Here is an 18,172-nt window from a genome sequence, read left to right as displayed (position 1 = left end):
ATTACAATGAAATGTTGCATATACGTTTAGATAAGTAACAAAACAATGCGTGTCAAATTTTATGCAGGTCGGTCGAAATTTGTTGTTATTACGACCATATAAGGACAAATCAGCCGATACATATATATGGGAGCTAACAAAACAGTCCGTCCCAAATTTTGTGCAGATCGGTCTAAAATTGTAGCTACTACGGCCATTTAAGTTCAAATCGGACCATTTATATATATGGGAGCTATATCTAAAACTGATCCGATTTTGAGGAAATTTTGCAGATATGTTAAAATCAGTAACAATACGTGCCAAATTTTGTGCAGACCGGTAGAAAATTGTAGCTACTACGACCATTTAAGTGCAAATCGGACTGTACATTTATTGGGTTGCCTAAAAAGTAATTGCGGATTTTTCATAAAGTCGGCGTTGACAAATTTTTTCAACGGCTTGTGACTCTGTAATTGAATTCTTTCTTCTGTCAGTTATCAGCTGTTACTTTTAGCTTGCTTTAGAAAAAAAGTGCGCGAAACTTTGTTTACATTTGTTTGTTTGGCGTCAATTTTAATATGGAGCCCACAAAGGAGCATTTTCGTCATATTTTACTTTATTATTTCCGTAAAAGAAAAAACGTGGAACAGGTTGCTAAAAAGGTACGAGATGTGTATGGTGATAAAGCCTTAAAAGGAAGACAGTGTCAAAATTGGTTTCGCAAATTTCGTTCTGGAGATTTTTCACTTAAAGAAGAGCCACGTTCAGGTCGGCCAAATGAAGTTGATGATGACCAAATCAAAGCATTAATCGAATTGGATCGTCATGTAACTGAGCGTGAGATAGGAGAGAAGTTAAATATACCAAAATCAACCGTTCATTATCTCATAAAAAGTCTTGGACTGGTGAAAAAGCTTGATATTTGGGTACCACATGTATTGAAAGAAATTCATTAAACAAACCGAATCAACGCTTGTGATATGCACCTTATCACAAGCAATGAATTCGATCCGTTTTTAAAACGAATCATAACTGGAGATGAAAAATGGATTGTTTACAACAACGTTAGTCAAAAACGATCATGGTCCAAGCATGGTGAAGCAGCTCAAACCACTTCAAAGGCTGATATCCACCAAAAGAAGGTTATGCTGTCTGTTTGGTGGGATTGGAAGGGTGTGGTATATTTTGAGCTGCTTCCAAGGCACCAAACGATTAATTCGGATGTTTACTGTCAACAATTGGACAAATTGAATACAGCCATCAAGGAGAAGCGACCAGAATTGGTCAATCGTAAAGGTGTCATATTCCACCAGGACAACGCTAGACCGCACACATCTTTGGTCACTCGCCAAAAACTGAGTGAGCTTGGCTGGGAACTTTTGATGCATCCACCATAGAGCCCTGACCTTGCACCATCAGACTACCATTTATTTCGGTCTTTGCAGAACTCCTTAAATGGTAAAACTTTCGGCAATGATGAGGCTATAAAATCGCACTTGGTTCAGTTTTTTGCAGATAAAGGCCAGAAGTTCTATGAGCGTGGAATACTAAATTTGCCAGAAAGATGGCAAAAGGTTATCGAACAAAATGACAATTATATATTTGATTAAAGTTCATTCTAAGTTTTATTAAAAATGCATTTACTTTCTTTAAAAAAATCCGCAATTACTTTTTAGGCAACCAATATATGGGAGCTATATCTAAATCTGAACCGATTTTGATGAAATCTTGCAGATATGTAAAGATCACTAACAAAACAGTCCGTGCTAAATTTTGTGCAGATCGGTTTAAAATTGTAGCTACTACCGCCATTTAAGTGCAAATCGGGCGATACATATATATGGGAGCTATATCAAAAATCTGATCCGATTTTGATTCAATTTTGCAGATATGTTAAAATCAGTAAAAATCCGTCCCAAATTTTGTCCAGATCGGTTGAAAATTGTAGCTACTACGGCCATTTAAATGCAAATCGGGCGATACATATATATGGGAGCTATATCTAAATCTGAACCGATTTTTATGAAATGTTGCAGATTTGTTAAGATCAGAAACAAAACAGTCCGTTCCAAATTTTGTGCAGATCGGTTGAAAATTGTAGCTACAACGGCCATTTAAGTGCAAATCGGGCGACACATATATATGGGAGCTATATCTAAATCTGAACCGATTTTGATTAAATCTTGCAGATATGTAAAGATCACTAACAAAACAGAAAATTGTAGCTACAACGGCCATTTAAGTGCAAATCGGACGACACATATATATGGGAGCTATATCTAAATCTGAACCGATTTTTATCATAATCAATAGCGTTCTTCCTTGGGCCAAATAAGTGACATGTGCAAAATTTCGTGATGATTGGACAACAAATACGACCTGCACTTTGATTACAAGAATATAGGGACTCACAGACGGACAGATGGACATGGCTAAATCGAATCAGAAAGTGATTCTGAGTCAGTCGGTATACTTATCAATGGGTCTAGCGTTTTCCTTCTTAGCGTTGCAAACAAATGCACAAACTTATAATACCCTGTACCACAGTTGTGGTGTATTGTATAAAAAAGAAAGAGATTTCAAGGCAGGAACACTTCGAGAATCATAAATACGCTACGAATTCAGCTCCAACAACAACGGCTCCAAACTCAATAGATGAAGCAACAACAACTTCAAGAGCAACAATTTCAACAGGTTCAGTTTTTCAAGTTTTTTGCCTGTTAGGGCGAAGATCATTAAATTTTACAATTTTTGTTTGTTTCTCTTTCAAGACGAGCTCAATGATTGGAGATGCAAATGAAAAAGGAAAACCAAGGATAGCAACACACACCAACCACTATGGGACGCGTTTCGTCTTTGGTTAGAAGACTTTTCAACCATATTGGGTGTGATGGCTTCATCTATGTTACAATGTTACAGAGCGTGGGTAATGTGGTTACAATTACCACATTACCCACGCTCGACAACCCTGTCTATTAGTTGTACTTTTCCCAATGCATGTATTTTTGTGTAATGACAGACATTCATTCTGTGACAAATTACAACACATGATTTTGTGCATCTGTTGGAAGTTGATGTAACCAAAAATCGTTATCGACAATATTAGATCCAGTCGCTTTTGTGAAGTCCGTTGAATCAACATTCAACTTATGTGGCCAGAACGAATCGCTTCCAAAGTATGCACTTGGAATCATCATCAACGAGAAAATTGCAAGAGACATAACAGAACGACCTGGCGACCACGATAATTAATCCTAGAACGATGTCAAGGAGAAAATTGTTTAATACCTAAAACCAAGGAAAACGTATGCCGAAGTATTCAATTATTAATTTGGTAATTGGGAATTTTTTTTTCTATTTTTGAACAAAGTATTTACATCTCAAATGTTTACATTTGACCCATTAAAATCATCAACTTATAACGCAGAAAATGTCGATAGAGACTTAGTGGACATAATGATGGGCAAAATAGACGGGACTATCAGGGCTCACATTAACGACAAGATCAATTTAAAATAATAAAGTATACATAACCAACATAAGTTCGTTGATTTTACTCCTCCTATTATTTGCGCACTTCCTTTGTTGCTGTTCCGACTTTGTCTCCCTCCGCGGGACACTGGCTGGTTTCTCCATTGCGGGGGGCAGGCTTGGTCTTCCCAGAGTACTTGAAAGGGATGAGCTCTTTTTCTTCTTCAGCGTCTTGGCAGTGTCATGCTCTTCGGCAGATCTGATGCTCTTTCCAGCTTCTGTAGAAGAGCTTGGAATGTTACTTCTATCCTCTCCAGCATCCTGCGCTTTCGCTCGATTGCGCTGCCGGTACACACTCCTCGGTCCGCTTTGTCGTGGACCGGATCGCTTCCTCAGTCTGCTTGTGAGCTTAGCAAATCCATCGCTCACTTCTGCCGTCATCCCGCTATCCTAATCTCTCGATTCAACTGCGATGACTGTTTCGTTAACAATGTCGCTGTTTGGATCTGAAACGGAAATCCCAACTTTACTCAAAGGCTGGGGACGAATATCCCTCTGGTTTATCCGTCTATTTCTCATTTGTTAGTCTGACGACTGGTGCTTGAAGCATTACTCTTGACTTCTGGTGCCAAGGCATCTGATGCGGTTGTGGCATCAGACATGCTACGGGGTTATGCCACCACCGCAGCTGTGTGGTCTTTGGAGTCTGTTTTGAGCCTACTCATGAAAGGCTTTAAAATTGTTCGTAATAGGTACTTATTCTGAGATAAGGATTTTTTCTTCTTCAAGAAGTAAAATGGAATCACGTCCGCTCCCCTCAACGGTTTCTATTAAATCCTACCAAAAATTAAAAAAAAATAATTAGTCAATAGACAAACTCCCGAATTTCTGTTAAATAGTTTTTATACCCAGCACCGAAGGATGGGGTATATCAATTTTGTCATTCCGGCGATCTAGCCATGTCGGTTCGTCTGTTAAAATCACGTTGCAGGCTTTCAAAATGGAGATAATTTGCTGTAAGTTTGCACAGATTTTTTTTTTATTCATAGGAAGGTTAAGTTTGAAGACGGCCCCCATATAGACGGATCACCCTCCACCATAGGATGGGGGTATACTAATTTCGTCCTTCTGTTTGTAACTACTCGAAATATTCGTCTGAGACCCCATAAAGAATATATATTCTTGATCGTCGCGAAATTTTATGTCGATCTAGCCATGTCCGTCCGTCCGTCTGTCTGTTGAAAGCACGCTAACTTCCGAAGGAGCAAACCTAGCCGCTTGAAATTTTGCACAAATACTTCTTATTAGTGTAGGGCAGTTGGTATTGTAAATGGGCCATATCGGTCCATGTTTTGATATAGATGTCATATAAACCGATCTTGTGTCTTGACTTCTTGAGCCTCTAGAGTACGCAATTCTTACCCGATTGGAACGATATGTTATGATATCCAACAACTGTGCCAAGTATGGTTCAAATCGGTCCATAACCTGATACAGCTGCCATATAAACCGAACTTAGCACGCTTTTAATTGTTTGGATCCTATTTTTATACCCTCCACCATATGATGGGGGTGTACTAATTTCGTCATTCTGTTTGTAACACCTCGAAATATGCGTCTAAGACCCCATAAAGTATATATATTCTTGATCGTCATGTCATTTTAAGTCGATCTAGCCATGTCCGTCCGTCTGTCCGTCCCTCCGTCTGTCTGTCGATAGCACGCTAACTTTCGAAGGAGTAAAGCTAGCCGCTTGAAATTTTGCACAAATACTTTTTATTAGTGTAGGTCGGTTGGTATTGTAAATGGGCCAAATCGGTCCATGTTTTATATAGCTGCCATATAAACCGATCTTGGGCCTTGACTTCTTGAGCTCTAGAAAGCGCAATTCTTATCTGATTTTATTGAAATTTTGCAAGTAGTGTTTTGGTATCACTTCCAACAACTTCGCTAAGGAAGGTTTATATCGGTCCATGTTTTGATATAGCTGCCATATACACCGATCTTGGGTCTTGACTTCTTGAGCGTCTAGAGGGCTCAATTGTCGTCCGATTTCATTGAAATTTTAAACGTAGTGTTTTGGTAACACTTCCAACAACTACACCAAGTATGGTTTTAATAGGTCTATGTTTAGATACAGCTGCCATGTAAACCGATCTTGGGTCATGACTTCTTGAGCCTCTAGAGGGCGCAATTCTCGTCCGATTTTGCACGTAGTGTTTTGGTAACACCTTCAATAACTGTGCTAAGTATGATTCAAATCGGTTCATAATCTGGTATAGCTGTCATATAAACCGATCTTGGATCTTGACTTCTTGAGCCAATAGAGCGCGCAATTCTCATCCGATTTGGCTGAAATTTTTATACAACGGCTTCTCTCATGACCTCCAACATACGTGTCTAATAAGGTCTGAATCGATCAATAGCTTGATACAGCTCCCATATAAACCTATCTCGCGATTTTGCTTCTTGAGCCCCTACAAGGCGCAATTTTTATCCGAATGAACTGAAATATTACACAATGACTTCTACAATGTTCACCATTCATTTATGGTCCGAATCGGACTATAACTTGATATAGCTCCAATAGCATAACAGTTCTTATTCAATATTCTATGTTTGTCATAAAAGAGATACCGCTCATAGAACTAGACAAATGCGATCAATGGTGGAGGGTATATAAGATTCGGCCCGGCCGCACTTAGCAAACTCTTTCTCGTATTCTACTTTCCTATCGTTCATTTGATACCCAAATTGTCTCTATCGGTCAAATTTCGGTTTTGGGTGATGTTTTTGGCGTGACGGGGGAGAGTTCGCCCCTTCCGATATCAAAAAATTATATAGCCTATTGCCCTTTCTAGTCCATATTCGTAATATACTTCCGAATAGCTTTCAGTTGAGTCCCATATTTTCATTATCGTTCAATATGCCTATTTGAAGGGGTTTTGGGGTAGGGGAAGCCCCCTAGGTACTTGGACCCAACTTTTGATATCGTTAATTATATTCTACTCCCGAATACCTTTCATTTGAGTACCATATTGTCCCAATCGGTGTGCTTTTATTTTTGGGTGGTACTTTAGAGGTGAGAGGAAGGGTCCACCCCTTGTGTGACATCAAAAAATCATATAGCCTATTGCTCGTTCCGGGCCACTCCCCACAATCTCTGTCAATTTCAAAGAAATCGGTTTAGCCGTTTTTATACCCACCGCCATATAATGGGAGTGTACTAATCTAATCATTCCGTTTGTAACATCTCGAAATATTCGTCTAAGACCCCATAAAGTATATATATTATTCATCGTCTTGACGTTCTGAGTCGATCTAGCCATGCCCGTTCCTCTGTCGAAATCGCAATAGCGGTCGTAAACGTACCGATCTACCGATTTAACTTCTTGAGCACCTGGAAGCCGCTATTTTTGTTCAATTTGGCTGAAATTTTTTAAGTACGGTCCGAATCGGTCTATAACCTGATATAGCTCCCATATAAACTAATCTCCAGATTTGATTTCTTGAGCCCTTATAAGCCGTAATTTTTGTCCGATGTGGCTGAAATTGACCGTTTAGTGCTTGTTATGATTTCCAACAACTTTGTATAGTATGATCCAAATCGGTCTATAACCTGATATAGCTCCCATATAAACGGATCTCCCGATTTGACATCTTTAGCGCTTACAAGCCGCAATTTTTGTCCGATTTGGCTGAAATTTTGCATGTGGTGTTCCGTTATGACTTCCACCAACTGTGACAAGTAAGGTCCAACCTGATATAGCTCCATTTAAAACCCGATCTCCCGATTTGACGTCTTGAGCCTCTGGTGTGTTAAGTACCGTCCAAATCAGTCTATAACCTGATATAGCTCCTATGTAACCGGTCTCTTGATCATCCTTGATCGGTTCCTAGAGCTTTAATTTGGTTTGACAGAAGTTTGGTTTGTAGAATAAAATTATGCCCTTCAACTAAATTTATCGCAGAATTATAAATTGTTAGCAGAATCCATGATGGTGGGTTCCCAGGATTCGGCCCGGCCGAACTTAGCACGCTTTAACTTGTTAAGTCTATACAGATCAAACAAATTTACAAACCCACTAGCAAACATACAAACAAACATCTATATATATACTAGCCGAGCCGAGCCCGCACCGCTGCGCCTTCATCAACCCTCCAATATCTTTTTGGGGTGGGCACAATTTCCCCTGATTGCGGATATCGAACTCGTGCTAAACGCGGCCACCGGCACTTTACACAGCAAATAGATTTAAAATTCGTTTTTATTCCCAACGGAAATAAAGTTGAGTTTAGGGGGTACTTTAGGGCGTACCCCAAAACATTTGGGTTCAAAATTGGATATCAAATTCATTTTCTACTCTCAAATACCTTTCATTTGAGTCCCATATTGTCATAGTGGGTCAAATAACCCATTTGACGTAACTTTAGGAGGAAAAGCGCCACCTAGGCTTGAAAGCAAATTCGTCATATTCGGCCCGCTTCGCTGCGCTTCCTTTAACACCATATGAATTATAACTTTCTTTTCAATTACTCTCCTTTGCATTTACTAAGTTACCTATATATTTTTCGGCCATGTTTTTATATAACTTTTAGACTAATGTGAAAGCTTGTCCCAGAGTAGAGGGTTAAAAAAATAAAACCGAAAACAGTCAAAGGTTAGTTCCTTTATTTTATTTATTCGAAAGACAGACAACTTGTCAAAACAGTAAGTGAAAAGCAGATGATCAACTTTGAAAACAGTCTCCTGTACCTCTCGCGCTCTTTTTCTTTGTTCGCGTTTGCTTGGCTATTCAAATAATTACTTTCATCCAATAGATGGCGCTGAATATGTTGGTGGTTATGCTGGCTGTTGATTCCCATCAGATTGCCATCATTTTTGAATTCAATTGAATTTCCACTTTTGTCACAGTTGCACATAGTTAAGCATTTTCGGCTTACGCATGCCATAAATACCAGAAAAATTTTTCAGCGCTGGATATTCTTTCAATAATAGATGCGACAATTGTAAATAATTATCCATTTAAGAATTCAGTGCAAAAATTTTCGGCCTAGACCACTAAATTTGTTCTTTCTTTCATAAACAAATTTTGTTATTCCGTTTGTAAAACATCGAAATATTCATCTAAGATCCAACAAAGTATATATGTATATTTTTGATCGTCTTGACATTCTAAGTCGATTTAGCCATGTCGGTCCGTCCATATGTCGAAAGCACGCTAACTTTCGTAGGTATAAAGCTAGGCGCTTGAAATTTTGCACAAATACTTCCTAATATTGCAGGTCAGTTGGGATTGTAAATGGGTTATATTGGTCTATGTTTTGATATAGCTGCCATATCAACCGATCTTGGATCTTGAGTTCTTGAGCCCCTAAACATTGGAAGTCATAACAAGATATCAAATTTTGTAAAAGATATTTTGTTATGACTTCCAATATCTGTGGTAAGTATGGTTCTAACCGGTTTAAAAATGATTTAAAGCTCCCATATAAACCGATCTCCTAAATTGACTCTTTGAGCTTCTAGAGGGTGCAATTGAATGAGTCCATAACCTGATATAGCTCCCAAATGAATACTTATGTCACTATAGTGGCTCAATTCTTATCCAATTTTGGCTGACATTTTGCACGATGACTTCTACTATGGTCTCCAACAGCAAAACCAAGCATGGTCCGAATCGGTTGATAACCTGAAATAGCCCCAATAGCTTTGCAATTTTTATCCATTATCCTTTGTTTGCCTATAAAGAGATATCGTGCAAAAAAGTGACAAATGAGATCCATGGTAGAGGGTATGTAAGATTCTGCCCGGCCGAACTTTTCACGCTTTTACTTGTTGTCACTCGATTCGTTCGCCTAGTCATTGAAAACGGCTATTTTCCCTTCATAAAAACAGAAAAAAAGAAAAATAAATGTGGGCTTATCGGCACGCCACTTGGGCTCGGCTATAAAAAGGAGCCTTCTTATATTTGAGCTAAATTTTCAATCAAATCCTCTCCACTGAGCTTTCACTTTCAATATGTAGAAAAATGTCACCTCTTTAACGCAACCTACTCTCCAATAGCTCTGATTCTGTGTACACGTTCGTTGAGCCTTCCCCTCTAACAGTTTAACTCAAATTTGGATATTCGCACTTTATTAAATAAATTTTTATATATGGCAAAGATAGCCACTTAAACTACCTGAAACACTTATTGTTAAGGCCCGTCTTAGATGGGGAAATTTAAAAAAAAAATAATATAGCAAATAACCGCAACGAAATTCCTATATATTATTTTTCTTTATTTTACGGACCGACAGGTTGTCATAACGACGATAAGTACTGCATGATAAATTTTTACCACTTGTCCCTCTCTCTGTTCGTGGCGGCGTCTCCATTCAGTTGATTCATTTGCAAACGGATCTCCCGATTTTAATTCTTAAGCCACTATGGGGCTCAATTCTTATCCAATTTTTGCTGACAATTTGCACAATGTGCTTATCGGCACGACACTTGGGCTCGTCTATAAAAAGGAGGCTTCTTATCTTTGAGCTACATTTTCAATTAAACCCGCTCCACTGAGCTTTCGCTTTCAAGACGTAGAAATATGTCACCTCTGTAACGTAACCTACTCTCCAATTGCTCTGATTCTGTGTACGTTCATTGAGCCTTCCTTACTAATAGTTTAACACAAACTTGGATATTCGCACTCTACTAAATAAATTTGTATCTATGGCAAAGACAGCCACTAAAAGTACCTGAACCACCTATTGTTAGGGCCCGTGTTAGGGTGGGAAATTTAAAAAATAATATAGCAAACAACCGCAACGAAATTCCTACTTTATTTTACGGACCGATAGGATGCCATAGTAAAGATAAATGCTGCATGATCAATTTTTACCACTCTGCCCTCTCTCTTTTCGTGGTGGCGTCTCCATTCAGTTGATCCATTTACAAACAGAATAGATGGCGCTTATTTAAATGTTAGTGCTACTATCGATAAGGGAAAGGTTTAGACTTTAATACCCAAAGTTAAAGTTCTCCGTTCCATGTCGCCCCGGATGCCTGCGTAATCACATATGGACGATTAAGAATTTGACATTTCTCCCATCTGTTAGAGCTTTTTTTAACATATTGTTATGAGTCTGTAGATTTCCTTTGTCTATGCTGCTACTCGCTTGGAGCAGCTTGGCGCCTATAACATTGATCATCATGTGTTAGTTGTCTATAACTGACTATATGGCTACCTGCTGAATAGTCATAATTAAATATTTTTTAAATCAAATTTTCAAAATTGCCATATTAAGCAATTCTCAGTGGTAAAGAACTAATTTGCCGTTCTTTATATTAGATGGGGTGGCGACAGTTCTTAGTAATTAAACCGTGTAAAACTTTTGAACTTGAAAGAGTTAGCCAGCAGCACGTTGGATGGACTTGTCTAGGAAAAGAAGGCTCCTTGTCGATGAGCTAAAAATGGCGCCCACCTTGACGTTAAGGTTTGCAACTGCTCCTATCACACGGAACGTCATAACTTTGGGGGTACGGCGGCCGTGTCCTGTTAGGTCATTATAATTGATCAACTGTTTTGAGGTGAGGTGGTCCGCTAGATATATGAGCATAATTAAGATATCATATTCCCACTCCACAACCTTACAATTTGAATTTAACCCCATATTGTCATAATTGGTGTATACAGCCGTTTGGTGGGGGCCGCCTCACTCCTACTGCCACCTGAGCACAAATTTGAATGACGCACTCCACTTAAAAATATCTATCACTTGATCCCCCATTGATTTGTAGTTTGGGTCAAATAACTATTGGAGGCGACTTATTCTTGGACACAAAGTTCAATGTCATATTCGTAATCTGCTACCAAACGCCTTTAATTTAAGACTCATCTATGATCGAATTATAGTCCCAGTTTAGAGTGTGGCGACCCCTAATTACTTGGACCTCACTTTTTATGTCATATTCGTAGTCTAGTCCCGAATACCTTCCATTTGAGACCCATATTGATATTTACGTCCAATATGTTTGTTTGGGGGAGTTTTTGGGGTTGGACGACCCCTCGCATACTTCATCCCAATTTCTATTTTAGGAGGTTTTGGGGTCGGGGCGGCATTTGAAAGAAAGCGGTTCAGCCGGTTTTGAGTCTATACGGAACAAACAAATTTACAAAACCACAAACAAACAAACAAACACACATACGTTACATCCAACTTTGGGCGTCATGTCGGCTTGCTTAGTGGGATCAAAAGGAAACAAACTGGAGTGTATGGGTTTCATAAAAAAAACTCTGTTTTTTGAGACACTCTAATGTACATATATTCTCGATCGGCTTGACATTCTTAGTCAAGCCATGTCCACACACAGAAACAACTTCAATAAACCGAAATTTTCCCATTTCTTGTTTAGATGCAACACTGATGAAACACTTGGTAGAAATAAAAGAGCGCCCAGCTCATTATTTGATCCAGCGAAAAATATATTTGACAACTTGCGAATTAGACAAACTTTTAACTTTGAAGAAAAATGGAGAAAAATTTTATGCTGTTATGAGCCATCTCCCAAAATTGGAATCATTGCAATTGTGTCATTGGGTTCTCTTCGCAATCATTGGGTGAGTTCCGAAAAAGCCAAAGATCACTTTTCTGCACTCATTGAAATTCATGTGATTTTTCTCTTAGATATCTCCAAGATGCTATTGATATGCCGTTGATCATTCAAACTTTTAATGAAAGAAGTCAATTTTGGAATGACTTAAAAGGCGTTATAGCCATGGGATTGGATGTTAATAAGACTTTCATCTACAAGTATAATGACTTCTCATTTATGGGGTAAGTATGTGGTTCATATGTATGCAGGGTTCACTAAAGTGTTGTCAAATTCCACAAGAACGTCAAATAATTTGTTAATTTTTTTTCTTTTAAGTTTATTCACATTTTGTTCTTTTCACATTTTAAATGTTTTATCACTAGCAAAGCCAAGCATGTTTTACACATGTTTGCTTTATTGACCAAAATCACAAATTTGATGTTTTAAAATTCTGCTTTTCAAATCAAGAAAAAATAATTTATACCATTAAAAAAATTATTAAAAATTCTTAACTCAAAATAGCTCTGTTCTTTCTAGCGTTTATTAATAGATTCCACATATACGCATAGAAAAAAGTCTGTTGAAAATAGCAAACACTGTCTGCTGACATTATGTAGTTAATTTTGTTACCATTTCAGCAGTAGTTCTGCAATTTCAGAGCAACAGGCGTACTGCTGTACAGATGTTAGAAAAAAACGAGTAAAAGCGTGCTAAGTTCGACCGGGCCGAATCTTGGGAACCCACCAAAATGGATTCTGCTAAAATATTGGAGCTATATCTGGTTGTAGAGTGATTTGGACCGTGCTTGGAACAGTTGTTGAAAATCATAACAGAACAAAATTTCAGCCAAATCGGACAAAAATTGCGGCATCCAGGAGCTCAAGAAGTCAATTTGTGAGATCAGTTTATATGGGAGCTTTATCATTTTTTAGACCGATTTAGACTGTACTTAAGACAGTTGTTGGAAGTCATAACAGGATGAAAACTGAGGCTTTCAGGGGCTCAAGAGGACAAATCGGGAGATCGGTTTATATGGAAGCTATATCAGGTTATAGACCGATTCAGACCGTACTTGGCGCAGTTGGCGGAAGTCATAACAAAACACCACATGCAAAATTTCAGCCAAATCAGACAAAAATTGCTGCTTCCAGGGGCTCAAGAACTCAAATCGGGAGATCGGTTTATATAGGAGCTATAGCAGGTTGTTGGCCCATTTGGATCGTACTTGACACAGTTGTTGGTAGTCTTAACAAAACACTTTGTGTAAAATTTCAGCCTGATCGGACAAAAATTGCGGCTTCCAGGAGCTTAAGATGTCAAATCGGGAGATCGGTTTATATTGGAGCTATATCAGGTTATAAACTGATTTAGACTGTACTTAGGACAGCTAGTAGAAGTCATAACAAAACACCACATACAAAATTTCAGCCAAATCAGACAAAAATTGCTGCTTCCAGAGGCTCAAGAACTCAAATCGGGAGATCGGTTTATATAGGAGCTAGAGCAGGTTGTTGGCCCATTTGGATCGTACTTTACACAGTTGTTGGAAGTGCGGCTTCCAGGAGTTTAAGAAATGAAATCGGGAGATCGGTTTATATGGGAGCTATAATATGTTCTTGGCCGATTTTGACGGTACTTGGCACAGTTGTTGGAAGTTATAACGGAACACAGTGCAAAATGTCAGTCAAATCGGACATAAATTGCGGCTTATATGCGAGCTATATGTAAATCTGAACCGGCCCATTGCAATCCCCAACGACCTACATCAAAACTAAGTAGTTGTGCAAAATTTTAAGCGGCTAGCTTTACGCGTTTAATCGCTATCTTGATTTCGACCGACAGACGAACGGAAGGACTGACATGGCAAGATCGACTCAGGATATCGAGACGATCAAGAATATATATACTTCATGGGGTCCTAGATCAATATTTCGATGTGTTACAAACGGAATGAATAGATTAGTATACCCCCATCCTATGGTGGTTGGTAAATTTGTGTCTCAGTGGATGTTTGTAATCACCACTGAATACTTTCCATAATCCATATACTTTCCATAATCTTTATTCATTAAATTCAGAAACAAAAGGCCATGCCATAGCAGTAGTTCTGCTATTACAGCAGTAGTACTGCAATTTCAGAGTAGCAATTTAACTGCAGAAAAGTCTGATGTTTGCTGAAATTGACCGCTGTTTAATTATGAAGGGGATGTTAGAAGAAATAATAGAACACATTTGTGTGTCTCAGTGGATGTTTATAATCTGGATGCATACTTTCCATAACCTTCTTTCTTTAAATTAAGATACAAAAGCCATGCCAGTCATGTGCACATTAGTAGAGCAATAACAAAAAATGCGAGCTAACTTAGCCACATTCCAAAATGTATAACAATGGATGGATCAGGTAGCTTCTTGACAGTAATAATTCACAAATTAAAATAACCTCTTCCAAGAAAATTTCGAAAAAAATGCCTAAAGTAATTAAAACATGTAACAGGCAACCATAAAAAGTAACATAAAAATTTTCTTTTTCAGCAGACTTGTGTACTCAAACCAGCAGTTTTTGTTGGTTGAAATAGCAGTAAGAAATTCTTGCTAATACAGTAGCCCTATGATTGCTGAAACAGCACTAATGTCTGCTTCCCATTTTCAGCAGAATAAAACTGCTGTTGTAGCAAACATTTTTGCTGTTTTGAATAACAAATTTGGTTGAGTGCCCTTTAACCAAAATAATTTTTGTAAATTTTTGGTATCATCCATGGTGGTGGGTTCCCAAGATTCGGCCCGGCCGAACCTGTAGCTTTAAGCATTTCAGTTGAAATCAGCAATTAGATCTGAATTGAGGGAAGTGCCGGTAATTTAATCTATCTACACTAAATGCATGCTATCATTTGAGATGGGCGATGGGTAAATACCCAAAAGGTATTTTCCCGGTAAATTGGGTAAATACCCGGGTATCCACCCATTTATACCCAAAAGCTGGGTATTTATAATTTTGCAGATATTTTGGGTGTAAAAACATTTTCCAAACAATTTTTGATGATTTCGTATCTTTATACCCGCCACCGAAGGATGGGGGTATATTCAATTTGTCATTCCGTTTGCAACACATCGAAATATCCATTTCCGACCCTATAAAGTACAATATATATATTCTTGATCAGCATAAAAATCTAAGACGATCTAGCCATGTCCGTCCGACTGTCTGTTAAAATCAGACAGTCGGACGGACTTTAAAAATAGAGATACCGAGCTGAAATTTTGCACAGATTCCTTTTTTGTCCATAAGCAGGTTAAGTTGGAAGATGGGCTTTATCGGACTATATCTTCATATAGTCCCCATATATACCGATCCGCCGATTTAGGGTCTAAGGCCCATAAAAGCCACATTTATTATCCAATTTTGTTAAAATTTGGGACAGTGAGTTGTGCTAGGCCTTTCGACATCTTTCTTCGATTTGGCTCAGATCGGTCCAGATTTGGATACAGCTGTCATATAGACCGATCTCTCGATTTAAGGTTTTGGGCCCATAAAAGGCTCATTTATTGTCCGATATCGCCGAAATTTGGGACCGTGAGTTGTGTTAGACCCTTCGACATGCTTATTCAATTTGGCCCAGATCGGTCCAGATCGATCTCTCGATTTAAGGTTTTGGGCCATAAAAGGCGCATTTATTGTCCGATTTCGCCGACATTTGGTAAAGTGCGTTGTTTGGGCTCTTCGACATTTTTCATAAACTTGACCCAAATTGATCCAGCCATATAGACCAGCCATAGATATAGCTGCCATATGGACCGATATCTCGATTTAAAGTCTTGGCCCCATAAAAGGAGCATTTATAATCCGATTTGACTGAAATTTGACAAAGTGACTTATGTTAGGCTTTTCGACATCCGTGTCGTATATGGTTAAGATCGGTTTATTTTTGGATATAGCTACTTAAAAGACCAACAGTTTGTTATACACAATTGAACATTGACTTGTACTTATTAGTATTTGGTCCAAATCGGAACATATTTCGATATAGCTTCTATGGCGCACAAGGTATGCATTTTTATACCCACCACCGAAGGATGGGGGTATATTCATTTTGTCATTCCGTTTGCAACACATCGAAATATCCATTTCCGACCCTATAAAGTATATATATTCTTGATCAGCGTAAAAATCTAAGACGATCTAGCCATGTCCGTCCGTCTGTCCGTCTGTCTGTTGAAATCACGCTACAGTCTTTAAAAATAGAGATATTGAGCTGAAATTTTGCACAGATTCTCTTTTTGTCCATAAGCAGGTTAAGTTCGAAGATGGGCTATATCGGACTATATCTTAATATAGCCCCCATATAGACCGATCCGCCGATTTAGGGTCTTAGGCCCATAAAAGCCACATTTATTATCCGATTTTGTTGAAATTTGGGACAGTGAGTTGTGTTAGGCCTTTCGACATCCTTTGTCAATTTGGCTCAGATCGGTTCAGATTTGGATATAGCTGCCATATAGACCGATCCTCCGATTTAGGGTCTAAGGCCCATAAAAGCCACATTTATGGTCCGATTTCGCTGAAATTTGGGGCAGTGAGTTGCCTTAGGCCCCTTGACATGTTTCTTTAATTTGGTCCAGATCGGTTCAGATTTGGATATAGCTGCCATATAGACCGATCCTCCGGTTTAGGGTCTTAGGCCCACAAAAGCCACATTTATTATCCGATTTTGATGAAATTCGGGGCAGTGAATTGTGTAAGGCCCATCGACATCCTTCGTTAATTTGGCTCAGATCGGTCCAGATTTGGATATAGCTGCCATATAGATCGATCCTCCGATTTATGGTGTAAGGCCCATAATAGCCACATTCATTATCCGATTTTGCTGAAATTTGGGACAGTGAGATGTGTTAGGCACTTTGACATATTTCTTCAATTTGGTCCAGATCGGTTCAAATTTGGATATAGCTGCCATATAGACCGATTTCTAGATTTATGGGTTTGGGCCCATAAAATGCTCATTTATTGCCCGATGTCCCCGAAATTTGGAACAGTGAGTTAAGTTAAGCCCCTTGACATACTTCTGCGATATCGCACAGATCGGTCCAGATTTGGATATAGCTGCCATATAGACCGATATCTAGGTTTTAGGTTTTGGGGCCATAAAAGACGCATTTATTGTCCGATGTCGCTGAAATTTGAAACAGTGAGTTTGGTTAGGCTCTTCGACGTCCTTCTTCAATTTTGCCCAGATCAGTCCAGATTTGAATATAGCTGCCATATAGACCGATCTCTGGATTTAAGGTTTAGGGCCCATAAAAGAGGCATTTTTTGTCCGATTTCGCCGAAATTTGGGACAGTGCTTAATGTTAGGCTCTTCGACATGTTAATGCAACTTGGCCCAAATCGGTCCAGATATTGGATATAGCTGCCATGTAGACCGATATCTCGATTTAAAGTCTTGGCCCCATAAAAGGCGCATTTATAATCCGATTTCACTGAAATTTGACACAGTGACTTATGTTCGGCTTTTCGACATCCGTGTCGTATATAGTTCAGATCGGTATGAGGTATGAAATTTATATGAGTATAAGGTATGAAATTTTCACTGAATATTTATGAAAGGTGGTTTACATATATACCCGAGGTGGTGGGTATCCAAAGTTCGGCCCGGCCGAACTTAACGCCTTTTTACTTGTTTACCGTACTTTGACGAAAGGTATATATACCCGAGGTGGCGGGTATCCAAAGTTCGGCTCGGCCGAACTTATCACGCTTTCACTTGTTTTACCCTCCACCATAGGATGGGGGTACTCTAATTTCGTCTTTCTGTTTTTAACTCCTCAAAGTATTCGTCTAAAACTCCATAAAGTATATATGTATTCTTGATCGTCATGACATTTTAAGCCGATCTACCCATGTCCGTTCGTCTGTCCGTCCGTCCATCTGTCGGTCGAAAGCACGCTAACTTTCGAAGGAGTAAAGCTAGCCGCTTCAAATTTTGCACAAATACTTCTTATTAGTGTAGGTCTGTTGGGATTGTAAATGGGCTATATTGGTCCATGTTTTGATATAGCTGCCATATAAACCGATCTTGGATCTTGATCTTTTTGAGCCACTAGAGGGCACAATTCTCACCCGATTTGACTGAAATTTTGCATGAGATG

At 38.8% G+C, this 18,172-nt stretch overlaps 1 protein-coding gene across 1 annotated transcript in view; it reads left to right on the top strand.

The window, feature by feature from the left end:
• The window catches only part of LOC106091063 (tryptophan--tRNA ligase, cytoplasmic), a 47,704-nt gene that overhangs the window by 12,472 nt on the left and 17,060 nt on the right, over positions 1-18,172 (top strand). The window contains exons 2-3 of the mRNA XM_013257471.2: positions 11,849-12,053; positions 12,121-12,270. Coding sequence (XP_013112925.2) covers positions 11,849-12,053; positions 12,121-12,270 — 355 coding nt within the window. The remainder of the gene's footprint in view (positions 1-11,848; positions 12,054-12,120; positions 12,271-18,172) is intronic.

Source organism: Stomoxys calcitrans, chromosome 2 (assembly GCF_963082655.1).
Source record: "Stomoxys calcitrans chromosome 2, idStoCalc2.1, whole genome shotgun sequence".
Lineage (NCBI taxonomy): Eukaryota > Metazoa > Arthropoda > Insecta > Diptera > Muscidae > Stomoxys > Stomoxys calcitrans.
Note: the sequence above shows the minus strand (reverse complement) of the source record. Positions and strands in the feature narration are given on the sequence as shown.